General features: G+C 53.1%; 9 protein-coding genes across 9 annotated transcripts; 2 read left to right on the top strand and 7 right to left on the bottom strand.

Moving 5' to 3' along the window:
* Positions 1-1,072: 1,072 nt before the first annotated feature.
* Positions 1,073-4,937, top strand: C7974DRAFT_401656 (glycine cleavage system P-protein-domain-containing protein). The gene is made up of 3 exons (XM_046142624.1): positions 1,073-1,335; positions 1,386-4,569; positions 4,619-4,937. The coding sequence occupies exons 2-3, from the start codon at positions 1,464-1,466 to the stop codon at positions 4,708-4,710; spliced, it is 3,198 nt and encodes a 1,065-aa protein (XP_045993148.1). The 5' UTR covers positions 1,073-1,335; positions 1,386-1,463; the 3' UTR covers positions 4,711-4,937.
* A 915-nt stretch (positions 4,938-5,852) lies between these two features.
* Positions 5,853-7,475, bottom strand: C7974DRAFT_436405 (amidohydrolase 3; the record flags this gene model as incomplete). Its single annotated transcript, XM_046145128.1, has 1 exon — positions 5,853-7,475. The coding sequence occupies one exon, from the start codon at positions 7,473-7,475 to the stop codon at positions 5,853-5,855; it is 1,623 nt and encodes a 540-aa protein (XP_045993149.1).
* Positions 7,476-7,987: 512 nt separating this feature from the next.
* C7974DRAFT_465620 (synaptic vesicle transporter) lies at positions 7,988-10,289 on the top strand. The gene is made up of 7 exons (XM_046146300.1): positions 7,988-8,353; positions 8,420-8,505; positions 8,554-8,624; positions 8,684-8,982; positions 9,031-9,747; positions 9,798-9,934; positions 9,984-10,289. The coding sequence occupies exons 1-7, from the start codon at positions 8,284-8,286 to the stop codon at positions 10,233-10,235; spliced, it is 1,632 nt and encodes a 543-aa protein (XP_045993150.1). The 5' UTR covers positions 7,988-8,283; the 3' UTR covers positions 10,236-10,289.
* Positions 10,290-11,329: 1,040 nt separating this feature from the next.
* C7974DRAFT_43360 (uncharacterized protein) lies at positions 11,330-13,751 on the bottom strand. The gene is made up of 2 exons (XM_046144929.1): positions 13,297-13,751; positions 11,330-13,247 (listed from the first exon to the last, which is right to left on the bottom strand). The coding sequence occupies exons 1-2, from the start codon at positions 13,661-13,663 to the stop codon at positions 11,440-11,442; spliced, it is 2,175 nt and encodes a 724-aa protein (XP_045993151.1). The 5' UTR covers positions 13,664-13,751; the 3' UTR covers positions 11,330-11,439.
* A 727-nt stretch (positions 13,752-14,478) lies between these two features.
* Positions 14,479-15,937, bottom strand: C7974DRAFT_427351 (peptidase family M28-domain-containing protein; the record flags this gene model as incomplete). Its single annotated transcript, XM_046144561.1, has 2 exons — positions 15,042-15,937; positions 14,479-14,989 (listed from the first exon to the last, which is right to left on the bottom strand). Exons 1-2 carry the CDS (start codon positions 15,662-15,664, stop codon positions 14,479-14,481), a joined length of 1,134 nt encoding a protein of 377 aa, XP_045993152.1. The 5' UTR covers positions 15,665-15,937.
* C7974DRAFT_442015 (uncharacterized protein) lies at positions 15,852-17,519 on the bottom strand (the record flags this gene model as incomplete). The annotated part of the gene is made up of 3 exons (XM_046145389.1): positions 15,852-16,295; positions 16,353-16,620; positions 16,667-17,519. The coding sequence occupies 3 exons, from the start codon at positions 17,517-17,519 to the stop codon at positions 16,040-16,042; spliced, it is 1,377 nt and encodes a 458-aa protein (XP_045993153.1). The 3' UTR covers positions 15,852-16,039.
* A 1,446-nt stretch (positions 17,520-18,965) lies between these two features.
* Positions 18,966-20,539, bottom strand: C7974DRAFT_43391 (HotDog domain-containing protein). Its single transcript, XM_046144953.1, has 3 exons — positions 20,053-20,539; positions 19,596-19,965; positions 18,966-19,545 (listed from the first exon to the last, which is right to left on the bottom strand). The coding sequence occupies exons 1-3, from the start codon at positions 20,182-20,184 to the stop codon at positions 19,106-19,108; spliced, it is 942 nt and encodes a 313-aa protein (XP_045993154.1). The 5' UTR covers positions 20,185-20,539; the 3' UTR covers positions 18,966-19,105.
* Positions 20,540-20,997: 458 nt separating this feature from the next.
* C7974DRAFT_43444 (kinase-like domain-containing protein) lies at positions 20,998-23,582 on the bottom strand. Its single transcript, XM_046144990.1, has 2 exons — positions 22,597-23,582; positions 20,998-22,548 (listed from the first exon to the last, which is right to left on the bottom strand). The coding sequence occupies exons 1-2, from the start codon at positions 23,451-23,453 to the stop codon at positions 21,117-21,119; spliced, it is 2,289 nt and encodes a 762-aa protein (XP_045993155.1). The 5' UTR covers positions 23,454-23,582; the 3' UTR covers positions 20,998-21,116.
* Positions 23,025-24,383, bottom strand: C7974DRAFT_43479 (uncharacterized protein). Its single transcript, XM_046145012.1, has 3 exons — positions 23,716-24,383; positions 23,282-23,614; positions 23,025-23,039 (listed from the first exon to the last, which is right to left on the bottom strand). The coding sequence occupies exons 1-2, from the start codon at positions 24,141-24,143 to the stop codon at positions 23,473-23,475; spliced, it is 570 nt and encodes a 189-aa protein (XP_045993156.1). The 5' UTR covers positions 24,144-24,383; the 3' UTR covers positions 23,025-23,039; positions 23,282-23,472.
* Between the last annotated feature and the right edge of the window lie 1,087 nt (positions 24,384-25,470).

The raw sequence follows: 25,470 nt of genomic DNA on the forward strand, positions 1-25,470 counted from the left end.
ACCCGCCCGAGTATTCTTCTCCCCCCTCTGAATATTCCGCGCCCGCGGATTGCCCTGCGCCCTACTTGTACCCTTCGCCCTCCGAGTTTGAGGACTCCTTCGAGACCTCGAAGGAAAAGTACGAGCACCCAAAGGAAGAGTACGAGCACCCGAAGGAAGAGTACGAGCACCCCTCCGTTGAGTATGGACGGCCCAAACCCGTCGCGCCCATCTGGACCCCGGTCACAGCCGACCATTACACGTACCCAACAGCCACCCACCACGCAGTCCCCTTCATGCCCCGTGAAGGGATCCGGTCGTTCACGATGCTGAATGATCTGAATCCGAGTCCCGAGACGCATACTACCTATGTATGAGTAGACGGCAGTTTGGGTCAGAGCACTTGAAATGCCGACCTCTCTCGGATCTAGTAAAAGGAAATGGAAGGAACGAAAGACCTTAAATTGACGACCCCCCCCCCCCCCCCCCCCCAGCACACGCAACACAGGTCACAAACCACAGATAAAGATTACAGACAAAAAACACAACCCTTACGTCCGAGATCCCACGGCCCATTCACTCATAGTACTAGAATATCAGAATAATATAAAATCCACAAAACGCTTGTTTCTGGTAATGTCGGTGATGTTGGTGATGTCTTGTGAGAAAGTATGTCGTCTGTCTGGACTATGGTCTGGCCTAGTTTGCGCGCGTCCTCTACATGCGCGCGGTATTTGAGTGATAATCCTATTGAAATGTCAAACTGCGAACTGCACAACTGAACATGCCAAGGCCGCGATGGAGAGGTGGTGATCGTCTATCAAGGGACGGAGAAAGATACGCGATCTCCGACGGGCAATCGATCCCGCAACGCGTCAGGGTCCGCGAACGCGAAAAGCTCGTGATATGCGGGAGGAAAGCGGAGTCGCTGAGCATCAAAGATGGAGTAACAGATTGCATTTTCAGGTCTAATACAATGCAAAAAGTTGCCTCATTGGTACATTTGTTGCAGCTACGGCAGGCGAGCCGGACTGGCGCTGTTCATGGCCGCCCAGACGAGGCGACCGTTGGCTCGGTAAGGGTGCCAACCCTCTTATCGGTTTCCTCAGCGGCGCCGAATCAGTCAAGGGCTACGGATAATGACGGTTTATGGACTGGTGGTGCAGATACACCTTAGCTAGGTCGATTGTTGGAAATTATTGAGGAAGGGTCTGACGAGACTTCTTCTCCCTCATTCCTCCCTGCGTCTTTGAAGTAGACAACTTTCTTTGAACGGCTCCCTGCAAGTCGCGTCACGACAGCAAACGGCACGAGCAGTGGCAAATCGTGTATACTTCTGGTCGAGCTGCAGCTATTGTATGGCTCACTCCCCAAATCTGGTTGGCAGTGCAATTGACTTCTCTCAGCTTTCGCGCTCGCGACTTCCCCAGATTATCTCGCCCCACACTTAGATTCCTAGTCCCCGCGGACGAAGAAAGATCACAATGCGCACAGCGTGCCTCAGAGCAGTGGGCTCTGCCACAAGGCTCGCTCGCTCTACTCGCAGTGCTCAGCTCACTCGCCCAGCGGTCGCGAAATGCACCCAGCGAGCAGCTGTGAGCTATGGCCAGCAGTTCAGAGCATTCCAACAGGCTGCGGCTGTCCAGCCCGCCGAGGATGTCTTCGAGACACCCAAACAGAGTGTCGATTCCGCAAAGCCCACGGAGGCGCTCGACACATTTCCCCGTAGACACATTGGCCCCTCTGCTGAGTCGGCAGAGGCTATGCTCAAGGCGCTCGACCCGCCTGTGAGCAGTTTGGATGAGTTTGTGCGCCAGGTCATCCCTGCAGACATTCTCAACGATCGCGAACTCAGCGTTGGAAAGCTTTCAGACCGCCATGGCGCAGATTGGCAGGCGAACGGCGTGCCCGAGTCTGTCTTCCTGAAGAATGCGAAGCGGATTATGGGTCAGAACAGGCCAGGAAAGAGCTTGATCGGCCAGGGCTACTACAACACCAATGTCCCTGAGGTCATCAAGCGCAATGTGCTTGAGAACCCCCAGTGGTACACCAGCTACACTCCATATCAACCCGAGATCAGTCAGGGTCGTTTGGAGTCGCTTCTCAATTTCCAGACCATGGTCACCGACCTGACTGGTCTGTCGATTGCGAACGCTTCCTTGCTCGACGAGCCCACGGCCGCTGCTGAGGCCATGACTATGTCTTTTGGTTCATTGCCAGCCTCGCGCCAGAAGCGTCCGAACAAGACGTTCCTCGTTTCCTCCACCTGCCACCCCCAGACTATTCAGGTCCTTCGCTCTCGTGCGGAAGGTTTTGGTATTAAGATCGAAGTCGCAGATGTACTTGCGGATAACAGCAAGCGCGTTGAGGAGCTTGGGCAGGATTTGGTTGGTGTTTTGGCACAATACCCTGACACCGATGGTGGCGTTAGCAACTACCGTAATCTTGCGGACAAGGTTCACAAGCAGGGCTCGCTCTTCAGCGTAGCTACTGATCTTCTTGCGCTTACGCTGCTCACTCCACCGGGAGAGTTTGGCGCAGACATTGCCCTGGGAAATGCCCAGCGCTTCGGTGTCCCGCTTGGCTTCGGTGGCCCTCACGCCGCGTTTTTCGCCAGTGTCGACAAGCACAAGCGTAAGATTCCTGGACGTATCATCGGACTTTCGAAGGACAGGCTGGGTAATCCGGCGGCGCGTCTCGCTCTGCAGACACGAGAGCAGCACATTCGTCGTGAGAAGGCCACCAGCAACGTCTGCACTGCGCAGGCGCTGCTCGCGAACATGAGCGCTATGTACGCTGTCTACCACGGACCCAACGGTTTGACACAAATCGCCAAACAGGTCGTAGCGAAAACCAGGCTCGTACAGCAGGCGCTCATCGAAGCTGGATACAAGACCGGTACTCGCGCCAAGCTCGACAACGCCCCAGCAGCATTCGACACATTTGTGGTAGGGACGGGTAACAACACAGAGCCCCTGATTGCTGAGCTGGAGCGCAACGAGATTTTGGTGCGCAAGGTTGATGACAACCACATCGGCCTGTCTTTCGACGAGACTACAACCTCCCAGACCATCTCAGCATTGCTCAAGACTCTGACCAAGGGCAACGCAAAGGTTGACTTCTCCCAAGAAGTTGCTGTGGAGGCTCCTCAGGGGTACAAGAGAACTTCTGAGTTCTTGACACACCCTGTCTTCAACTCGCACCACTCCGAGACCGAGTTGCTGCGCTACATCAACCACCTTGCGTCCAAGGATCTGTCCCTCGTCCACTCTATGATTCCTCTCGGATCTTGCACGATGAAGCTGAACTCGACATCCGAGATGGCGCCCGTCTCGTGGGAAACCACAGGCAACTTGCACCCGTTCCTGCCTCTCGAGCGTGCGAAGGGTTACCTTGAGATGATTGGCCAGCTCGAGAAGGATCTCGCAGATATCACCGGATTTGACGCCGTATCTCTGCAGCCCAACTCCGGTGCTCAGGGCGAGTTTGCTGGTCTGCGCGTTATTCGCAAGTATCTCGAGCAGCAGCCGGGCAAGAAGCGCGACATTTGCTTGATCCCCGTTTCGGCCCACGGAACCAACCCTGCCAGTGCTGCTATGTGCGGTATGCGCGTTGTGCCCGTCAAGTGCGACACCGCTACCGGTAACCTCGACATCGCTGACCTCAAGGCCAAATGCGAGAAGCACAAGGACGAGCTCGGTGCGTTCATGATCACGTATCCCTCCACTTTTGGTGTTTTCGAGCCTGCGGCTAAGGAAGCTTGCGATCTGATTCACCAGTACGGAGGACAGGTGTACATGGACGGTGCCAACATGAATGCTCAGATTGGTCTCTGTTCGCCAGGTGAGATTGGTGCCGATGTCTGCCATCTCAACCTCCACAAGACCTTCTGCATTCCCCACGGTGGAGGTGGCCCTGGTGTTGGACCCATCGGTGTAAAGAGCCATCTCAGTCCCTTCCTGCCCGGTCACTTGAGGAACGAGACTGGTGGTGAACAAGCTGTCTACCCAATCTCTGGTGCGCCTTGGGGCAGCGCTTCCATTCTGCCCATCTCTTGGGCTTACATCAAGATGATGGGATCCGTTGGACTGACACAGGCCACCAAGATCACACTGCTGAACGCCAACTACATCCTCTCCAAACTCAAGCCTCACTATCCGATCTTGTACACCAATGCCGAGGGTCGCTGCGCTCACGAGTTCATTCTTGATGTTCGTGGCTTCAAGGAGACCGCCGGTGTCGAGGCTATCGATATCGCCAAACGCCTCCAGGATTACGGTTTCCACGCCCCAACCATGAGCTGGCCCGTTGCCAACACTCTCATGATCGAACCCACCGAGTCGGAGAGCAAGGTCGAACTCGACCGCTTCTGCGATGCCTTGATCTCAATCCGCAAGGAAATTAAGGACGTCGAGGATGGCAAGCAGCCCAAGGGTGCCGGCAAGAACTTGCTCACCAACGCGCCCCACACCCAGCAAGATCTTATCGTTGGCAACTGGGACCGCTCATACAGCCGGGAGGATGCTGCGTACCCCCTGTCATACTTGAAAGAAAAGAAGTTCTGGCCTAGCGTTACCAGGCTCGACGATGGTAAGTTCGACACAACCACATACATAGAGACTCAACTGACACATCACAGCCTACGGTGACACCAACCTCTTCTGCACATGTGCCCCTATGGAGTCTGAGGGCGGCGACATCACCGGTGCCGCTGCACCCAACCCTACCTAAACCACTCACTCTCAACACCGAGTGGTAATTCCGTTTTCCTGATTTTTTGCTGCATTTACATTCAACACCAGCGTGGGAGTCCGGCGCCTCAACATATCCCTTCCTTCAACACAGCTGGTATCAAATATGGGTTGCATACGAATTGGCGTTTGGTTTGATAGAATCTTGTCGACACATCGTGGATAGTAGTAAAACTAGCGGCAATTTCAACAAGTCGTAAATGTTCACACATGCTCACACATGCTTGCACGTGCCACTCTTGACAACATCAGTTGGATCAGGCTAATCTATCAGTGCGCAAGGCCTGGCCCGTGCATTATCACTTTAACAGCAGCCCCGTCTTGCTCTTCTCGTCCCTCCGCCACCCTCCCTGCCGTTCAAACCGAAAGTTTAATGATACCAGGCCATGAGAAGACTCTCTGCTTCCCCGCCGAAAAATCATGGCTGCGCTGGTTATGTCTGCTTTTCTGCAGCCTCCCAACCCCAACAAACACAGTTCGTGGTCTGTTCCATTGCGGCTCTCGTCTGTGATTCGAAAATGCGACAATCCCGTGGCATGCTTACTCTGCCGTCGAGACGTCAAAAAACCCGTATCTCACGACCGATGGTTGGATTTTCTTCGTTTGCTGGGCATGACGATACTGCGAAAAGCGGGTGTTTTTGCGTTTGCAGGTGTTGCTGCTATCTCAAAAGACGAGGTCTTGTGTGAGTGACACAGTGACACATGTCCTCACTTTGGCGACCTTTGGGGTTCGAAAGCCGTGGGTTCTGCTTCATGTGTGGGTTTTCTGTTTTCTGGAAATGACATTTTCTGATCCAATGGCTGTATTTGGCGCAGGGGGTTGGGAGATCGTGAGCTGCTCGTATGGAACGTTGACGGTGATCGTGTTGGGCGGGATGATGGCCTTGGGCGTACGAAGCTCGCACTTGCTATTCAAGGCGGGTACTGCGAAGGTCAGGTTGCCCGTCCAGCCTGTAGACAAGCTCCCTTTGCATGGGATGACCGATGCTCAGATGCTCTACGCAAGTATCATCAAATCCAGTTACATGACAAACGAGGATCTTAGCTAGAGTAAAACGATGCGCGTGCGCTATACACATGCCATGGATCATTGACGTTCTACAGGAACCTTTCATGCTCATTACACTGCCTGATAGACTTTTTTACCCTTCGCCCATGTTTCCGCAACGCTGTCATCCAACAGCGACTCGGGAGTCCACTTCGAATCCAATACTACAAAATCAGCCTGCAAACCTGCCCTCAGACTGCCTGTCCAGGTTTCGGCAAAGCGTGAGTAGGCAGCTCCAGCTGTTGCAGCATGAAAAGCCTGGCTCATCGTGAGTGCCTGGTGCGGCGTCGTCCGTTCTGTCATCTGCGGCTGCGTAGCACTTCTCCTTGTCGTCGCATTGTACAGATTAGGTAGCGGCAGATGACGTGCCGTCGGCGCATCGGTGCCGAATGCCACGCATGCATGATGATCGAGAAACTCTTTGTACGCGAAGGCTCGGTCCCAGAGGTGTGGCCCGATTAGCTTTTGGTAATCGATCAGGATCGCCGGATCAGAGTGAACCGGTTGAACGGACGCGGTGATGCCTAGAGCACCCAGACGCTTTGCATCTTCTTCTCTTGTGATCTCAAGATGCTCGATGCGGTGGCGACCTGCGGGCGTGTTGGCTTGTGCGATCGAGTCGATGGCTTGCTTAACAGCTGTGTTGCCGATGGCATGGATAGCGACCTGGAGATCGGCTTGTGCTGCTTTCTTCACGACCAGCTCCATCTGCTCCTTCGTGAAAAGAGGATCGATGAGATTAGTATGGCCGGGATATGGTTGCGTCAAAGCGGCAGTGCAGCCATCTACGACCCCGTCGCAGATCAGTTTGATGCCTACAACGCAGAAGTCTGGCGTTGACGAAGGATGCCATTGCTTGTTTTGTGAGATGGCGACGTCGACTTGTGCTTCTAGGTCACCCGCCGGACGGACTAGCCAGTGTGCGGCAACATGGAGAGGCAGTGCGCCATTCTTCTCGCGATAGAGTCTCAGCGCATCCCAAGCGTTATCGTCCATCGCCATGTCGATCGCGCCAGTATATCCAGCTGCAGTATACATGTTGAAGGCTTCCTGAAGGGCGGCCTGCTTGTCTTCCTCGGTGTACTTCTCATTGAGGTAAGGCCAGACGATGTCTGTTTGTCCTCCTTCAGCAAATAGCCCGGTTGCATCTCCACTTTCGTCGCGTGAAACCTGGTGATTGTCAAGGTCTTGGGTATGATCCAGAGGAAGTTCTCTGAGGGCAGCGGTATTGACCCAAGTTGAATGTAGGTCTAGTGCTTCGACATAGATGGGCCGCTGTTGAGGATCAAGTTCGTCCAACATCGTAGCTAAAGCCAGCCGTCCAGTGCTCGGCTGATGCCATCCACGACACAGAATTCGGGGCATCTCTGGATGTTTCTTCGCATAGCTGGAGATTGCTGACTCAACCAGCTCAAGTGAACTGCAATTGGTAAGGTCCAGCTTCCGTAACGAAAGACCAAAGAAAAGGAGATGTGTGTGCGCATCGATGAAGCCCGGTATGATAACACGATTCTCCAGGTCGGTAACCCCAATGCCGCTTTGGAGGATCTCCTGAACCAACTCGTCATCTTTGCTTCCGACGTGCAAGATCTTGTCATCCTTAACGACCATACACTCGGCGAAGTTGGTCGTCTCTTTCTGTGCGTTCACAGACGCGAATATGCGCCCATTAACGAATACACGAGTGGCTGCCATTGCGATCATGGTGCTCGATGCCGGGCCAATCTCGTGTCGAGTTTCAAGTTTAATTGTCTGAAACGCGAGAATGAAAGAGATGCAATCACAATCGAAGATATTGATGAGTAATGATGCTGGCATTGATTCGGCTATAGGTGAGAGCCCGCAACCCGCGGACCCGTGAGCTGCTGTTTTCGGTACTTCCATTGGAGGGGGACAAACAACGCCAGCCTATCCGGAGTACGCATGTCAAATGGCGCCAACCCTAGCTAGGAGCCCTAAAGCCTTAGATGCATTCATTGTACGGTTTTATCTCGCGAAGATAGCGGCGTCTAGCCTACAGCCTATCTGCAGTTAAGGAGCACGAACGGAACGAGATACGAGGTGCCCTACAGATGTTTCTCGCGGTATCTGAATAGTCGATACCTACATCTGAGAGACTCTATTGGCTATTCTCTGATCGACACCCAAGATCGTATTTCGGTCTGCTCATGCTCGCCCCTTGTAATGGAGGCTGGGGTTGCGGAGCAGAAACGTCCCAAATAGGTAGGTCCAGGCGCGCGGAACGTCCCTTTCTTGGGGAGCAACGCCCAGGAGCCGCCGAAAGTTAGGCACGGCATTTGATAGCGGTTAAGTTCAGTTGTTATCACTGTTGATGCTGCAGGTTTTACCCCAGATCTGGACCCATGACTGGCGACTGGCAGCCACACATCTCCTAGCTTTGATAGGGACGATGTCGGCTCAGTCGCTATATGTTGAGCGCAAAGTCGTAAACTCGACCATCAAGACTCATTGCCCTCGATCATCGAGTTGACTTTAATCCGCAATGCAGTCGTCACCCTGCACCGCCGACGATAGCAGGACGGCATGGCCACCTGGCACCATCACACTCGAAGGTCCGCACGAAGTCACTCTGAACGCTTGGACAGCTTTCAATGCAACACATACTGACAACGCGACAGAGTTGCGACGGGCTACCGGGGACCTTCATGAGGAAGTCGAAGTTGTCCTCCATCCCAAGCCAACGAACGACCCAAACGATCCTTTGGTATGATTGACGGCCTCTCTCTTCAGCTGACTCCACTAAGAGGACCAGAATTGGAAGACATGGGAGAAGTACCTCAACTTCGGATTGACCCTGCTCTATTCCGTCGCTATCTTTGGCCTGTAAGTGAATTGCGACTGCATACTCGATCCTCCGTACAGGGACTGACAACCTCCCACAGTATATCCGCGGCAACGCCCACATGGCCTGCCATGATGGAAGAGCTAGGCTTCACCATCGAGCTACTCAACAACGGATACGCGACTGGATCCGCAGCCCTCGCAGTTGGCGCCATCTTGTTTATTCCTTTTGCCCTCAAGTACGGGCGACGGCCCATGTATCTCTTCAGTTTGATCGGCCAGATAGCCGTCATGATCTGGTCAGCAAAGATGCAGAATGCTGCCGACCTCATCCTAACAAACCTCTTCAACTGCCTCCTGGGTGCCTTGGCGGAGGTTATCGTGCAGATGACAGTTGCAGGTAAGTACTCCTGACTGCCCTATTCTACATTCACTAAACAACGAATAGATGTCTTCTTCGTCCATGAGAGAGGTCTCATGAACAATCTTTACGTATGGTGCATGACTATTGGAGGTTCTCTGATGCCTATAGCTGCAGGTTACATTACCATTGACCAAGGCTGGCGATGGCTATGGTGGTGGCTGGCCATCATCCTCGGCGTCCTTCTTATCCTCTTCACGTTCTTCTACGAGGAGACTAAGTTCGTGCCTAGCATTAACGGCACACCTTCCATCGTTGCTGCCAGCGATGAGCTCGACCACCGCAAATCGACCGACCACAAGTCTCTCGATCTCCGGCCCGTCGACTCAATTGTCACAACAGTACCACCCCCACGGAAGTCTTACCTTCGACGGTTGATACCCTGGACTACGTCAGAAGGCTCGGTGCTGCAGCTGTTGCACCACACATACCAGCCTTTCGTCGTGATGGCTACTATACCCGCGGTTCTATACGTCGCGCTTCTTTACGGTCTCGTAACTGCCGCCTTCCAGGTATCAGTGACATTGATCTCGACATACCTGCCAGCACCACCATACAACTTCAACGCCTCTCAGGTGGGACTGATGAGCATACCAGCCTTGGTTGGCAATACTCTCGGTACAATTGTAAGCTCGCCATTCAGCGATCGGCTGATCTTATGGCTGGCCCGTAAGAACAATGGTGTCTACGAGCCTGAGATGCGTCTTTGGCTGCTGCTCGCGTTTGCGCCGTTCTTCCCTGCCGGTAAGCCAGACTAGATCATCTCACGCAAATTGTCATACTGACCACCCCAGGAATATTAATGTTCGGATATGCGCTTGGTCTGGGGCTTCACTGGCCTATCGTGGCTGTTGGTATAGGCATGTTCTCGTTCGCAATGCCGCCCATTTGCAGTGTCGCCCTGACCTACCTAACCGATTCGTACACCGATGTGAGTATCTATTACCTGTATTTACAGTCCCCGTCTAACGTCGTTGTAGATCATTGCAGATGCTGTTGTCGGGGTAACGTTCACTCGTAACGTCATTTCTACCATCTTCGTCTTTGCTCTTACCCCTTGGGTCACGAGGGTTGGACTACAAAACGTCATGTTGACCTTTGCGCTCATCACCGTTCTTGCTCTTGCTTCGACAGGACTGTTCATTAAATTCGGAAAACAGTGGCGCGTAAAGACAGCAAGACGGTACCGAGTGTTGTCACAACGACAGATGGACACAAGGGATATGTTGTAGGTCTGAATAGTACTTGTAGTTTAACATCTTAGACATGTAGTACACAAAAGATACATCATTTTAAGGAAGAGAGTATTACTATCTTTTGTACTTCTTCATTGTTGCTTTTGTCTTTGTGCGCAGTTGTCAGGCCTCAGTACTGAGCCACTGAACCAGGCAAGCCTCCAAAAGGTATCACGACTCACTCTTGATAGTGAGTCCTCGCTCGCTATAGTATATATCGTTGTTCCATTCCAAGTCACATGAGATGGGACCTGACAGAAAGGTATCTACTTAATATACATTAAGCTTAGAAGGTAGTATTTGGTGAAAATAATTTTCAAGATCTATTCTATCTTTCAAAGGTCTATTATCTCTTGCCTAAATCTGTGTTGTGATGTTTCAAAACATCATACATCGCAAACTGCCTGTGAATCTCCCTGCGACTTGGATATCCTATCCCACTGGGATACTCGACCGTCCTCCCTGGCATTTCCAGCCTGTTGGGGGCTTCGTGGTACTGTTCCCAGAGACTTAGCGTCCCCTCAACCTTACGGATCTGAATTACAAGAGCGTGAAAATCTTCATTATAATTCGTAGGACCGGGCGGGCTCTCGAACTTCTTCAAGAAATGCTTTGCCAATCTTCCTTCGCTGTCTTGTACCAGCGGACCACACTCCAGGCTGAGCAGAGTCTCAATACCCCACAAGCATGTACTAAAGCACCAGCCACACACCAAATGCTGTGGTTTTACTATAGCTGCACACAATATGTGTAGCGCATACCCTGTTCCGGTCGAGCGGTGAAGACTCTCGCCAGCAGCTTGCTTCAGGAGAACACCAAACACTGATTCATCCAAGAATTGACATAGATGTAGTGCTTTCAACGTAGGGTGTCCGATTGTGGAATCTCCTCTATCTGCTTTCAGAATATCCTCCAGCACACTAGATGCTAGTCTCGATGATTCCAAAACAAGCGCTCCGTGTTCTATCAAAAGACTGATCATGTCGTTTTTCCTATACGATGCCTAGTTCAAGTCGAGTACGACAACGACCATCACTCGGTAAATGCCGAATTTCCAACGTTTGCGACTCTCATCTGGGATCGTCCGCTGGATCCAGATGGCGTTGGCCATCCTTGTGGCATTGCCTAGCGATAACTCTTCGGCTAGTAGATCTCTTAAAGGCTCAATTTCTGTAATCTTGACCGCTGTTGAAAAGTTCGACTAGTTACGAGCGCCCGCTGCAGACCAACGCTCGAGAGCCTCTACTGTTCTCGTGCGCATGCAGTCGAGGGTCTCGGTAGGCAATGAGGCTAAGGCGTCGCGAGGATATCCAGCCATGAAACGAGCACTGTTATATTCGCGAGGGGAAGGTAACATAGCCTTGCATAATGATTGACCATCGTATCCAAAGTTAACCAACAATTCGGTGTGGCCTTCTCTCAACAGATCGTCACGGAACTGTATCTCTGAGGGGGCATCAGGGGAGTTGTCCCGAAACAACTTGAACCATTTTTTACTCGTGGTCTCAGGAAGAACCTCGAGCCTTTTCCATAACGTTTTGTTGTATAAATGGTCTGGGAGCAAGTAGGGTTGTCTCCATTTAGACATAATCAGCTCCGCTGACCTTGGTTTCAAGCTTAGCAGCGCAAAGTCAATGGCTCCGCAGTGCCACTGATTGATCCGAAATTTCGTCGACTCCCAATGCGGGCATTTGTGCATGAAGATGGTTAGGAGGTCTGTTTTCTCGGCTTGGATTAAAGATTCCATTACTCGGATCACTTCCCATTCCGCACGTTCATAGAGCTCGACTGAGGTGCCCGGGATCTCCCGAAAACGGTCTAATATCCACTGGACTGCTGATTTCTGGTTCACATTGACAGCCAGTGTAAGCGGTGTCTCCTCGTATACATTCGGAGAGAGTAATCTATCAAAATAGTCGGTAGAGATTCGAAGGATGTTCCGCATTTCGATGTCAAATTGATCAGTGGCTGTCAGCGTGTTATGGGGACCGGGAGGGTGGATCCGGCTAAGGACATCCAAGTTACCAAATCGAGCAGCCATATGTATCGGATACTCTCGAGTTTCTTCGTCTAGGCGATTGTCTGGTGCGCCTCTGTTCAGACAATCCATGATGTATACTTTGTCGTTCTCGACGAATGCAAGTTTCAGCTCTTCCCAGAGCCCGTCTTGCTCTTCCTTGCTTAAGTTCAGTTCGGCATACGGCCGAAGCTGCGTATCATCCACAAGGAGCTCGTCGCTCGGCCGCAGTATTACTTTGGAGAAAGGTGATCGTTGTTGCAGAACGTTCCCGACCGTGGATGTTTTCCAACTTCGTTGAGGCAATGCCCAGGTTACTGAGGTTCGCATGGCCTCACATACAGCAAGGCGATGCTTCATTGCATCTGAACGGAACAGGGTGAAGAAGGAGAATCCGACATGGGCAATGGCCACTGAAGCTACTATGAGCGCTGCGCTCTGGCCCCATTCGGTTCGCAGTTTTTCGGCAGACTGAGGGAAGCTTGCTCGCGTAATACTGAGAGTTGGAACCAGTTGAATGAAGGCAAGTGCGCCGAAGCAAAGATAGTTCGTGAACAAGGTAGCAGGTAGTGATTCCCAACTTCTGGCCTCTTTGACCTGCAGTCCTTGGCGTGGAGCGTGTTCGATTTCGTTCAGGCGGTTCATGAGACGCCTTACTGTTGGGATTAGCGAGAAAGTGGAGAGAACTCGGAGCACAAAGTAACTCCACATGAGCCCCTTTGATGAACTGATCGTTGGATGATGCAGCTCGGTAATACAATGGGCTGGGAATCTTGAAAGTCTACTGAGAGTAAAGCCTTGAGAGACAAAGGCCGTTACTTGAAGTATGAGCCCAGCCATCACAAGCTTGCGCGCAGCAAGTACGTCCTTATCCGAGATAGCCATGGAAATGGAAGCACTAATGGCGTCAATGCTAGAGCAAGCAACCAAAGTGTCTCGGATGCTAATTTCGTGATGCGACTTCAAGAGGTTTACCGTCAAGTAAAGCAAATCTTGAAAAGTCAGAAGAAGGCACTTAATGCTTCAGTCGGGTTGACATACTCGCCATGTGAGCCATGCATAGTTCTTTCGCCCCCGAAGGCTCGGCCTTCCAGTGTCCGGATAAGAGCACCATGCCAATGACAACAGTGGGCAGGAACAGTCCAAGGAGAACCCCGATGCCTCCAATATCTGCGTTAACTTCGACATCTTGTAGGCATTGCGTGGTTGTGTTCGGCTTTGTCAAAGCTGAAGCAACGACGACCGCGACAGATAGACAGATGGACGTCGCAGGTAAATACCAGATGTTCTCGTGCTGCTTCAATCTTCGGGGGAGCTGTTTTCTAAAATACTCGAGAAGGAGAATTTGGCAGGAATGCGCAGTTATGCAGGTCAGCAGTAGGATGAGGAAGACGTCGGGGACTTTCATGATAGATCATAGACTGGTCGAACAGCCTGCAATGAAGGTGAATGAAAACTGAAATGAAGTTGTGGGAAGGCTGAAATGAAGATGAAGAAAGGCTGAGGGACACGCAGCTGCAGCTTATCTTAATATGGGCGCGTCCAAATCGCTTCTTGGCGAGCTGAAACGATTCAAGTGTTCCTTCGCACAGCCAAAAGACTTCTAGATTACAACTGATATATCCACTTGAGCGTAACCGCACCAATAATGAAGCTTCTGGTTGGTGTTATTGATTCTTCGCATGTAGCCTCGTCGCTGCCTTGTGGCAAGTTAGACGCCTGAGTGCAGCACAATCCTTCGCTGTTCGCCAGGTGCTTTGCGGGGTCATGCATGTGCTAATCTTGGCTACAGCCTGACGCCACATGTGCAGACTGATTTCATCTCAATTCGAGAGAACACACAGCTCGCTAGCGGCTTTCTCTTTGGTCTGCGATCCTACGACTCTATGGCGAAATCTGTTCAAGAATTTGCGTAGACTTTTAGCCTCATTGTCTCATGCTACTGATTATCAGCGATGCGACTTGATAACAACCACAGGGATTGACCGTGATAGGAGCTGTGGAGTCAAGGCCATGCTCGCTTTCGAAATCAAGAGTACATGGACCAGAGAACGTGTGGACTCACATTACTCAGGCGCTGCCAGATACCAATAGCATGTCGCATTCGCCATGGACGCGTGAACCGACACGCAGAGGCTTCCAAGCAACACGCGACCGAGTAACAACTAGAAGATTGGTCAAAAAGCCATAAAATTCGACGTATCCAATATCTCGCATTCAAACTCAATTGCCCAACACCGCCCTCCCGCCCTTAGCACCCGCCTCATCCCCGTCCCAAACCTCCATCATATCCAGCCACTCCAGCACAAACCCCGCGACAATCTTCGCCCAGTCCCGCACCGTCGGTGCATCCAAATGCGCGCCATCATCCTCCATCGTGTGCCAGACGCGCGGGAACGGACTGGGAATCACGTGCAGGATCTCGACGCCGCGGTGCACGAACGGCAGGTGGTCGTCGCTGATGCCGCCGAACGACATGGTCATGTTGACGTCGGGCAGGAAGGGCGCGTTGGGGCTGGACTCGAGGAGCTTGAGGTCGCGCAGGCGCGTTTCCATGGTCGCGAGGTGCTTGTAGGCCCAGTGGGTGGTGGGGAAGTATGAGGGGACGGTCGGGGACGCGGAGCCCAGGAGGTCGAGGAGCATGAACAGGCTTATTTGCGAGAGGGGCGTGCGGTATTGGTAGAACTTTGAGAGGGGCGGGTTGCGCGCGCCGGCCCATTCGGCTGCGAGACTCCTGTTGCGTGAATTAGCCTTCGATGTCTCAGTTGAGAGCTGGGCAGACGTACCGAGCGCCGTATAACGAGTCTGTATCTGTCCATGACTGGAATGCCTCCTCCCCGTCTAGCAAGAGGATCTGGATCCCCATATCCATCTCCACCGTCCCGCCTTCTTGCAGCGCCTGCATCTCATCGTACATGCGCTGCACATAGCCATCCACGACTTTCGCAACCCACATCAGCATCGCGCACGGGGCCGCCGAGTCCGTCGCACCGATGAACCCCTTCGGACTGATCTTGCTATCGTAATGCGCCACCAGCGTCAGCAAATTGGCCTGCCCCGGCTTCACCCAGGGCGGCTCGCGCTTGATTATCAAGTTCTGAAAGGGCAGCTGTTTGCCGCCCGAAGTGGGTGTTGTTCCAGTGCTGTTCTGCCATGATATATCCCATTTCGGAAGCTCGCGCTGGAAGTACGAGACAAAGTGCTGCTGGGTGGTGGTCTGGCCGGACGTGCCGGGTACACGAGGGATGAGGATTGGCGCAAGGAGGGGGCCTTTGTCGTGGTCGAAAAGGTCGCCGGGCGAAGGGATGGCTTTAAGGAAGCTGTCTGAGAGCGGCTTGTATGCGTGTGTTGTGGATGTGGAGAGGAGGTACGTTAGGGCCGCAAGTGAGGATGGTAGTGCGAACAACATCTTGCAAGGCACTTGAGAGGTGCGGAATGCGCCTATTCTAGTGGGATATCGAGGAAGGAGTCGTGGTTGTTATCTCATGTTCGTGAGGGGGTTGAATAGACTTGAATAGCTGGTAGTTCGCGGCAACGGATAGACAAGCCCCTTGGTTCAGCGCAGACTCAATTGAAACCAAGAGAGCATCGTCCCTTGCTTCCTTAGGCAGGAGCGGAGTCGTCGCTAGTGCCGTGCTTGCCGGGCGTAATTGGCGTTGGCCTTTGTTTTGAGCGTTTCAGTTTCCGAGGCATGAAGCTAGGTGGCACCGTGGAAGCTGTCGCACGTGATCAAGCGGAAATCGCTCTGAAACCCAATCAGGCGGTGCGTGGAAGACCACCACTGTTAAACAAAAGTATGACGCTCCCTGTTCCAGAGAGCTTGGTTGCCATTGCGCTTTGCGTTGTCTATCTCGGTCCAGACGTACATCAACGCGAGAGTTGAATTTTGCTGCCTTCGAAGAGGGTCACGATAAAACATATGGTACCACGCTAGAGTGGCCATGTATTGCTGGTGTGTGAAAGGGGGATGGATGCGCACGCGCATAATTGTTTCGATGACATGCTGCTTTGTTCCAATAGCTGGTGGATTCCAGTATGTGCTACACAGCAGTTAGCATTCAAGGTTGTCTTCTATCTACGGAGGTAAAATAACATACCCGAACAACTGCTGAAGTGGAATGCGAGTAGACTCGCGGTGCTGGAAGACTACAAAGTCAAACTGGTAGTTGTAGATGTTGGAGTATCCAGCGCCAAACGTCCTAACGAAATGCTCAAGGCCGGAATAGACTGTAGTAGTGCCATCCCATCCACGGATCATATAATCCACTGCAGAGCCTTGCGGCATAGTCTTGATCCGCTCGATAAAGGGCACCCAGTTCCTGCCTGCATTGTGAGTGGGACAGTGTGGTAATGGATTCCTAGATGCTATAGTTATTAGCAGGAGTTTAGCTGGTATACTGCCTTTACTTACGCCATGTATTTACGTGGAAGATGATAAGGCGGGTGTATGAGATTTCTGGAGTTGCGTGCATCTTTCGAATAGCGAGGGCAAAGGACTGCCGTATGAGCTGCTGCACTGACTGGAAAGCATTATAGTTAGAATATCGTGACTGCATGATGAGTATTTTCTTAGGCGACTTTTTGTTTGGGGGATGGATGCCTGTGAAACAGTCATCAGCTTCAAAATCTAGCGTGATGCTGTGAGTCTCTTTGTCGCGCAGTACTCTCGACCAGGGATTGCTGCGCGCGCCTAAGATCTGTGCCATGCGCGTGGGATCTATATCAACTGGCTCCTCTTCTACTATAGCCGCCACGCGCTTGTTGGCAATAGTGTTTGCTGCCATGGGGCTTGTCACGGCTTCAGCAACCTCCTTCGCTGGGCCGACATGGGGAGCGTGAGACTGCTGCTGCAGTGGCATCGTAGGCTGTCTGCTGTACGCTGGGCCGGCATGTGGATTGTTGTCATGATAGCGATTGCTGTCGGCTGACGTTCCCCAGAAAGGGTTGTAGTAACCAGATTGTTGCTGAGATACTGCTGCAGGACGATTGGGTGAAGCAACACCATGGGATGAAGAAAGACCACGAGACTGAGGCGGCGACTGTGGGTGAGGCTGACGAGGCGGCGACTGTGGGTGAGGCTGACGAGGCGGCGACTGTGGATGAGACTGACGAGGCGGCGACTGTGGATGAGGCTGATCTTTTCTGTAATAGTCTCGAAGCCTTTCATTGTTCCTCTCGCTTTGGCGGTCAAGCGCTGCTCTTGCATTGGCATCGCCCTCGGCCGCCTTCTTCTTAAGTTTGTCGCGTTGTCGCTTGTTTCCCATTGTGTAGTCGTTGAACTTCGAACGTGGGCTTGCTGCTTAAAAAGGCAGAAGAGGTAACTTGTGTTGATGGTGTGGTGTAGAAGCACTAGAGAGGTATAAGTCAGTGGGAGAGCGGTGACAGTGGCAACAGGTGACAGTAGCGCGTTTGCGTCTTGCGTTTGCGATCAGCCTAGGCACCGTTTGTTCAATAGACGTGCGCAGAGTGACGTGATTGTCTACCAGGCCGAGATCTTCGACCGTAGCACAAATGTGCACGTAGTTCGGCTCTTTGACCTTGTATTGATAACTCAGGCTGATCTTGTGTCAGTATACATAAACATAGTAGCAGTACTTACAACCGCTTTATATGCTCAAAGGTGTGACAAAGACGTGTCGTAGGCTTAGAAGAATTGTAAAGCTGCTGCACATCCTATCAGCTGCCAGCATGTTCCAAGGTTGGGAAGACTGCCGTTGCTCAGCATGTTAACCAGATTGGACACTGTCCATCAAAGGCTGGACTTGATTAGCGGATAGCATATTCAAAAGGCTGCTTTTCACGCTAGTCCACTGTTTCCTCTGCCCTGTTGCTCGCAGCAAACTTCCATGCCTATGTGCTGCTGCCAGTATTTCGAGTCGATCGATACGCGAAGTGGAGGACAGACTGGCGGCGGTGGTGGTGAGGAGGAGAAACCAAGTCGATGACCGAAGACCAGCACTGGAGCAATGGAATCAAAGCTGCGCGAGTGCGAAAAGGCGAAGAGGAGAGACCAACACTGGAGCAATGGAATCAAAGCTGCGCGAGTGCGAAAAGGCGAAAAGGAGAAACCAACACTGGAGCAATGGAATCAAAGCTGCGCGAGTGCGAAAAGGCGAAAAGGAGAAACCAACACTGGAGTAATGAAAATGGAATTGAAGCTGCGCGAGTGCGTGCTTTACTGTTGTGTTCGTGATGTGCTTTCCCGTTGTTAAGTGGTGCTTTCCTGGAGCGTGAGTGCCTTCCGTGCGTCTGATCTTGGATGAGAAGGAGATTTTTGTAATTGTAGACTGATACTATGCACAATACTATGGACGACTTGCCCCAGTTTCCGCAAGACGACGAGTTTGCGTTTGAGCGCTGGGCCAGTGTCTCACTCGACAAGAGCATCGTGCACCCAGTAGTGCCAGTACCAGCTGCTCTGCAGCAATCTCTGGACGAGATTATCATCACCACAGTATACAACATGTTTAAAATTTTTGTTGTAATGAGACTGATAGTTAAAAATAGAAGAGTGACCAGCCTCCACCAAAGAAGACGAAGGCGACGAAAAGAAACAGACACACAATTTTGATAGAGAAGGGTCTAGCTGTTGTAAAAGGTTTACAAGGGGACTTCACAACGCGAGACCTGCGCAACGGAATTATTGCTGCAAATCCCGAGCTTTCTACCAACAGATCGCTCTACAGTTTTCTTCCTCATCAAATACCTGGGGTTGAGGTTTCTGCCGTCAGAAATCACTACCGATTCAAAGAGGTGGTGGAACAAGGCAGAGCACCAGCACCAGCACCAGCACCAGCCCTCGCCGGCCCGACGCTCGAATCGCCGCCCAAAAAGATGAGCTCTCAATCATCTACAACTTAGCCTTGATCTGTCCCTCAACCTTCACAACCGCCCTTCCATTCGTCAGCACCGTCTTTCCACCCTCAACACGCACAATGAACCTGATCTCCTCGAAGCCAGCGTCAAGCTTCTCACCAGTCCTCCACATCTCGATGATCAGCTTGTCTGCCGGCTTCACCGGAGCTGCAAAACGGGCCTGGAATTCCTTGATGTTCTCTGGCTTGCTTGCACCGAAAGCCTGGAGAATGGCATGTGCAGACGAGTTCCAGCTGAACAGGCCGTGGATGATGGGGCCGCCGAAGCCCATCTTCTTACCAGGCTCAGGATCGGCGTGTAGAGGGTTGTAGTCGCCGTTGAGGCGGTAGATGTGTGCGGTCTCCATGGTGGTCTGGACGATGCGGGTTGCATCGGGCGCGCGCTCGGGAGGCGGGAAGTTGGGGACTTTGGGGCCTGGTCGCAATGTTAGTTTCGGTTCAACTGTGTAAGGCACGAAAACTTACCCTTGGGTCCTCCCCATCCTCCCTGACCGACGTAGAAGCCACTGCCGACAGCCCTGGTGTATGTCTCGCCACTCTCAGCGTCTACCAGTCGCTGCTCTGTCTCGATGACTGTGCCGGGCTTGCCCTTGTCGTAGACACCAAGCACTTTGCTCCTGATCTCGAACTTGCGGCCCTCGCTGGTTACGGGAATGGGCTTGATGAACTCCAGCTTACGCTCACCATCAAGGACATGCTTTGTGTCGAACTTGGGTACACCATCAATAGGCTCGGAGTTTGAGCGAGCGTAAAAGTCAATTACTTCCTGGTCCGTGTGCTTGAAGGGCAGGATGATTGGGTATGTGGGGAATGCAGCGAATTGAGGGTGCAATTCCTAGTAGAATAGTCAGTATGATCGATGTTGAGTTGCTTGCGGAGCAAACTGTATGAGTGCCGCAATCAAATTGGAGGAGTGGCGCACATAAAGGAATTGCAGCTCATCAGGATAAGTAGCACCGATGCTTGCTGCAAAAAGCAGCAGATCACGCTTGAGCCACGAAACCTCGTAGCTGGGGAACTCGAAGCCAACACCGGGACCGGCCTTGTCGCTCATTTTGTGTGATTTGAGGGATGATGATGAGGTACTGCGACTGTACGTTGAAAGTATGGAGCTTAGGTACGTAACGCTCGGGGAGTTTGAGGTGTGAGCGGGGCGGCAATATCACGGTTCCAAGCTCGAGCAGCTCCAGAGGTTTGCCGAGGTCGATGTCGATTCACCACCTCAAAGTCGACCATGCCTATAGTAGCATACCCTTGTAGCCGAAGTCGGATGTTGACATTGCGCAAGGCGAAGAGTGATTGAAAATTGTTCCATTACGTTACCGGAAGTTCCAGTAATCATATTTGTGCAGTCCTTATGTACAGAGTGCCAGCCTTATTTGACCCTATCCAGCCCACTCATTGACATTTGAAGACGATGCGAATGACTCAAACTCAAACATGCTCGAAGCGCGGGATAAAAACATGCAGGATGCACAACAAACCATACGCCGGCGAAAAGTGACTAATCACTCAAACAAACACAATGCAGCGCGAAAGCACCCCACGCAATGCAATGAAAGCAACCTGAGAAATGAAGTTCCATATCCGGCATTCCAGGCAAGGCTGTGCCTCTGAGGCGTACTCGGTCGTGTAGTCTTCCGATTTGTAAGACGAAGGTCCGGATTTCGTAGGTGATAAGTAGATTCCAAGGTCGATCTCATTGGCCGCACGTAACGAATGCCTCAAGTAGCAGTCGATGTCGTTCATGCGTTCGCTGATTAAATGGTGATAAACGTGTGGCAAAAGCCTACGTGCAAAACGAAAAAATGTGCGGTGGGCCTTGAGCGCAATTTAGAGCCTGCGTGGCCAGGTAGATGCGGGTATCCAAAACGAATACGAACGAGGTCAATGGTGCATCCAGGCCACCGAGAGACGGTTCGTGAGCTCATAGCAGACCTGCTGAAAGACTTTTGCCGGGACCAGCCTTCGGATGGGGACATTCATCTAGACGTCCATCTGACCATGGTTGAAGATATCGTGCTCGTTGTTACTGGGGATGACGCCAGACATTCTATCTCCGCGTCCCGCAGGCTTATCCCAGTTGATGTCGTCCTTCTCGTCCTCTTCCATTCGGTCGTGATCATTGTGAGTTCTGCTGCCGCCAAATTGCTGCTCCATGGTACTTTCGCCGGTGAATGTGAAGCCGGCGAAGTTGGCCTGCATTGTTGGTGAGAGCGGTGTCGAGGCTGGGTTGACACCAGATGCCAATGCAGCGGCGCGAGCGTTCAAGGAACCGTTGCCATTGAGAGCGTTCGTGAACTCGGGGTCAAAGTTGGAAACGTCAAGCTCACCCTTGAGCTTCGGCTTGAAGGGTGGCACAACGTTCTTCTTCGACAGAGCATCCCAGTCGATGTCAGCAAAGAAAGGGTGTTCCTTCAGTTCCAGAGCATCTCGGGTAGCGCCGAGCCTGTGCTTAGGGTTCCTGTTCAGAAGACCCTTGACAAAGTTCCGGCCTTCGGTGCTCAAAGCGTCCCTGGGAAACCTGACCTTTCCGAAAGCGATGTTCTTGTACATCTGCTGGGTATCTTCCGCGTAGAAAGGACTCCAGCCGCAGCACATCTCGAACACTAGCACACCGAGAGACCAAAAATCGACCATCTTAGTGTAACCATGCTCGTCCAGTAGTACCTCAGGCGCCAAGTACTCTGTCGTACCGCAGAATGTGTTCGTAGTTGCGTTCTCAGTAAGGTTAGCCTTGGAGAGTCCGAAGTCGCAAAGTGCAATGTGGCCATTGGCATCGAGCAGGATGTTTTCTGGCTTCAGATCGCGGTAAACAATGTTGTGGTCGTGCAGATGCTGCAGAGCCAGGATAAGCTCGGCGATGTAGAACTTTGCACGAGCCTCTTGGAAGCGACCCTCCCTCTGGAGATGCCAGAACAGCTCGCCTCCGGACATGTAGTCAGTGACCAGGTAAAGGTCAGACGGTGTCTGGAAAGAGAACTTCAGCCCCACGATAAAAGATGAATCTGCCATCGCAGTCCTGACAAGGATGTTGCGCTCGCCTAGCGTGTGTGCTACCTCCTTCTTCTGCACAATGACCTTCTTGGACAGCACCTTCATGGCGTAGATTCGCTTGGTGTCACGCTTGCGGACCTGGAACACCTGACCGAATGTGCCCTTGCCGATGAGCTTCAAAATCTCAAAATCTTCGGGACCGTACGACTTCTTCTCGATCTTGTGGAAGTCGAGCTTGAGGTGGATCTCGCCCGTTACCCTGGCACTTTCGCCCTCACGGGGCTCAAGAGCAAACCAGCCATCAAAAGGCTGGTCATACTCGATCAAGTTGGGGCAGAATCGGACGTGGCCAAGGAAGGCCTCGCCGTTCGCTCGGTCGTAGACAGAAATGTCAACCTCGGCGTGGTCACCAACAACATCGCTACGTCATGTCAGTGTGTGCATTGATGCAGTTTGACGATAAACGTACAATTCAGCCTCATGCTCCCAGGTAGGGTTGTTAGTCTCTTCTTGCATGTCATCTCTAGCATCCGAGCTGTGTCCGCTGTTGCTGCTCTGACGACTCTTCATTGGGATGGCCATTGGCCTCTGCATCTCACTTTCGGTCCTCCTCATCTGCATGGGGCCACGAGGGCCCTTGGTTTCATCATGCTTCGGTCCATCAGAAATGTACTCTGCCCATTGGAACTGGATAACGCAATAGGGATCAGTGCTTCGCCTCAGGTCTCGGCCCTCTGTGATGGTGACAGCGAGCTTGCCTTTTGGTGGCCCAACAACAGCTGCCTCCTTGTCCGATTTGTTCGATACTTTCGACTCTCTCGAGTTATTCGACGCAAGCGAGGTGCGTGACAAGCTTGATGTCGGGGGCTTGCCTTCTTGTGAGCGGGTGCGGGGTGTTTGAGGAGGGGTAGCCTGATTCTGCGGCGACGAAAAGTCGCCTACTGTTAGCTTCTCTGTTTCACCGTTCAACTGCGAAGCTGAGGGGGTGCGAGAAGAAGCACTGGGGGCGGGGCTTGGCAGCATTGTCTGAAGAGGGGTGGCCTTTTCTATATCTTCCTTCTCTTTAGGTTCCGTTGCAGTGGCGTCTGAAGAAGCAGGTGCGGGGTTGGAAGGCTTTGACAGCGATGATTTGCTCTGGGGCAGTAAGGAATCACGAACCTGGCCAAAGTAGCTGTGCAAAATACCCGGCAGTCGCTTATCAGTAGGGTCGGGGCGCGGTGTTGAGGCGCCAGGTGGAGTCGAGCTGGTGGAGCCGATCTGGTCGTGGCCATCGTCATCGTGGGCCGCGGCTCTGTGCGGTGTCAGTAGGGCGTTGTGGGCCGGCATTATTGCTGCGGTGCGGGCACTATTGCGGGCGTGCAGCAACAGGTGCGAGGTCGCGGGAGATGATGAAGCTGCTCAGCAGGAAGCGTGCAGCGGCGAAAAAGCTGACCAAAGGTTGGGTAACGCGGTCATGGGCTTTCAGCAGCTGCGCTACTGGGTCGCCGCTGGGTGCTGAGCTAAGCGCTGGCCGCTACTGGCGTTTTGCGGACTTTGCAGGCGGCGGCGGCACGCAACAAATTGCACAAGGAACGCAAAGATGGCTTACCTCTGGTTTCCCATTGCCTGTCGCAGCAGGTCGGCTGCAGCTGACGGAGCGCCAGTGTTGGACGCGGTCATCTTGCCAAACTTGGGCGGCGGGCGGGCGGCGGGTTTGGTGGCGGTGGTGGTGGGTGCAGACTTCTCGTTGTTGCTGGCGTTGAGGGCGGAGAGGGTGGGCACGGCACTCGAGGACTTTGTTGACAGGTGACGGCGGGGTCGCGAGGCCTTGGTGGGAGAGATCTCAGAAGCGCGGGATACTAGTCCAGGTCGAGCTGGACGAGCATCGACGGCAGCAGCGCTGGACGGAATGGTGGTGGTTGTTGCCCGGAGACTGGCTCGCGATGTGCTGGCGGTGGATGCTGTGCTGGCAGTACGTACGCTTGAAGTCGCGGGAGACGAGGTGACCAGGTCCATGTGTTGCGGGCGTGAAGTCATATGTAATGATAATCAATTGGAACCTGGCTCGCTGCGCTAAAACAGCGTTAGCCGCTGCAATGAAATGAGAAAACTCTGCTAAGGCTTCTATCGGGCCTGCACGAGCGTCGCGCGAAGAAAGACACCCGAGTTCTTCCAGACAGCGCGGCGGCGGCGGTGAACAGCGCGGTACTGCGGACTGGGTACCTTGGGACTCGGTACGTGGGCCAGCGACAAGCGACAAGAGGGACCTGACAGGCTAGCAGTGCTAAAAGCTAACTTCATGCGCAGGGCGGAATCTCGGGAGCCGTTGGGAATTACACACCGCGGGAGACGGGCGCGGTGGATTGATTGTATGTTATCGGCGGCGCGGTCACTGAACAATGACTGGCAGGCCAGGCTGTGCGACCTGCTCGCGCTGCGTTGATGCTGATATGAGCAGTGAGATAGCAGACGCCGCGGTGAACGCGCCAGATAGGCAAGTGCAGTGCCGCTCATTCACTCAACACAAAATCATGACCTCGACAACGTGAGCCGCAGTGCACCACTGCCTGGCACGCATCCGTGACTGCAGCACGCAACCGGCCGCAACCCTGGCTCTGGCCTCATGCAGCTGTGTCTGGCGAGTATTTCACCGCCACTACTGTCATCTGGCGACGCTCGCAGTCTGTGCTCGGTGACAAGCAAGTCGACCGGCCGGCAGGGTCGTCGTGCTGCCACCCAAGCACGCTCGAGGGCTCGCTCGCGCCAAGGCGACGCAGCACGATGACGAAAAAGTGGACAGGAGCCGGCGTCGTGGATCGGCGAGCGAGACAACCCTGGGTCAGGATCGCGAAACGTGCCAATCGCTGCAAGCACCGCAGTGTTGCGGCTCCACTCAGCCGTATCAGTCGTCGACCAAGTGGGCAACAGCCAACCTCACGAGTACCAAGTGGAATGAAGTGGTATCCGTGAGCTATTGCCCAATCTCCCCGTGCGTCTTGCGGGAACTGTTGTTACAGGAAAAGACGCAATGATCCACACCGATGCACTGTTGGCGAGCTGCATGAGCTGCATGTGCCGCGGGCGGCAGCAGGACCCTGGCCTGATAACAGCCGCAGGGCGAAATCGCCGTCACTGCGCTGCCAGACTCGCTCGACTGACTTTCATGTGATGTTCTGTTTCAGGACAGCTGATGTGCCCCTGCGAGCTGGCGGAGGAATGGACGTGGGCCTGAGTGGCTTCCTCGCGCCCCGGCCGCGAGACTGCGTCCCCAAACGAGCGACCAGCTTCATTCCCAGCACCAAGGTCCGGCGCCCATGCCCCAGGGCGCACCATCAGACGCATCGTAGATGGCATCGACCGGCAC

The sequence above is a fragment of the Boeremia exigua genome, assembly GCF_020726555.1.
Source record: "Boeremia exigua strain MPI-SDFR-AT-0100 chromosome Unknown C7974scaffold_11, whole genome shotgun sequence".
Lineage (NCBI taxonomy): Eukaryota > Fungi > Ascomycota > Dothideomycetes > Pleosporales > Didymellaceae > Boeremia > Boeremia exigua.

Excerpts from the sequence above, each read along its gene's own strand:
- C7974DRAFT_401656 (XM_046142624.1), top strand. The coding sequence starts at position 1,464 with ATGCGCACAGCGTGCCTCAGAGCAGTGGGCTCTGCCACAAGGCTCGCT. Across the intron at positions 4,570-4,618 it reads CGTTACCAGGCTCGACGATG|CCTACGGTGACACCAACCTC; the intron begins GTAAGTTCGACA and ends GACACATCACAG.
- C7974DRAFT_465620 (XM_046146300.1), top strand. The coding sequence starts at position 8,284 with ATGCAGTCGTCACCCTGCACCGCCGACGATAGCAGGACGGCATGGCCA. Across the intron at positions 8,506-8,553 it reads ACGACCCAAACGATCCTTTG|AATTGGAAGACATGGGAGAA; the intron begins GTATGATTGACG and ends TAAGAGGACCAG. Across the intron at positions 9,748-9,797 it reads TGCGCCGTTCTTCCCTGCCG|GAATATTAATGTTCGGATAT; the intron begins GTAAGCCAGACT and ends TGACCACCCCAG.
- C7974DRAFT_43360 (XM_046144929.1), bottom strand. The coding sequence starts at position 13,663 with ATGAAAGTCCCCGACGTCTTCCTCATCCTACTGCTGACCTGCATAACT. Across the intron at positions 13,248-13,296 it reads ATGCATGGCTCACATGGCGA|ATTTGCTTTACTTGACGGTA; the intron begins GTATGTCAACCC and ends TGACTTTTCAAG.
- C7974DRAFT_43391 (XM_046144953.1), bottom strand. The coding sequence starts at position 20,184 with ATGAGCGACAAGGCCGGTCCCGGTGTTGGCTTCGAGTTCCCCAGCTAC. Across the intron at positions 19,966-20,052 it reads ATGAGCTGCAATTCCTTTAT|GAATTGCACCCTCAATTCGC; the intron begins GTGCGCCACTCC and ends CTATTCTACTAG. Across the intron at positions 19,546-19,595 it reads AGGATGGGGAGGACCCAAGG|GCCCCAAAGTCCCCAACTTC; the intron begins GTAAGTTTTCGT and ends CATTGCGACCAG.
- C7974DRAFT_43444 (XM_046144990.1), bottom strand. The coding sequence starts at position 23,453 with ATGCCGGCCCACAACGCCCTACTGACACCGCACAGAGCCGCGGCCCAC. Across the intron at positions 22,549-22,596 it reads TGGGAGCATGAGGCTGAATT|CGATGTTGTTGGTGACCACG; the intron begins GTACGTTTATCG and ends GACATGACGTAG.
- C7974DRAFT_43479 (XM_046145012.1), bottom strand. The coding sequence starts at position 24,143 with ATGACTTCACGCCCGCAACACATGGACCTGGTCACCTCGTCTCCCGCG. Across the intron at positions 23,615-23,715 it reads CAGGCAATGGGAAACCAGAG|CGGCGACCCAGTAGCGCAGC; the intron begins GTAAGCCATCTT and ends CTCAGCACCCAG.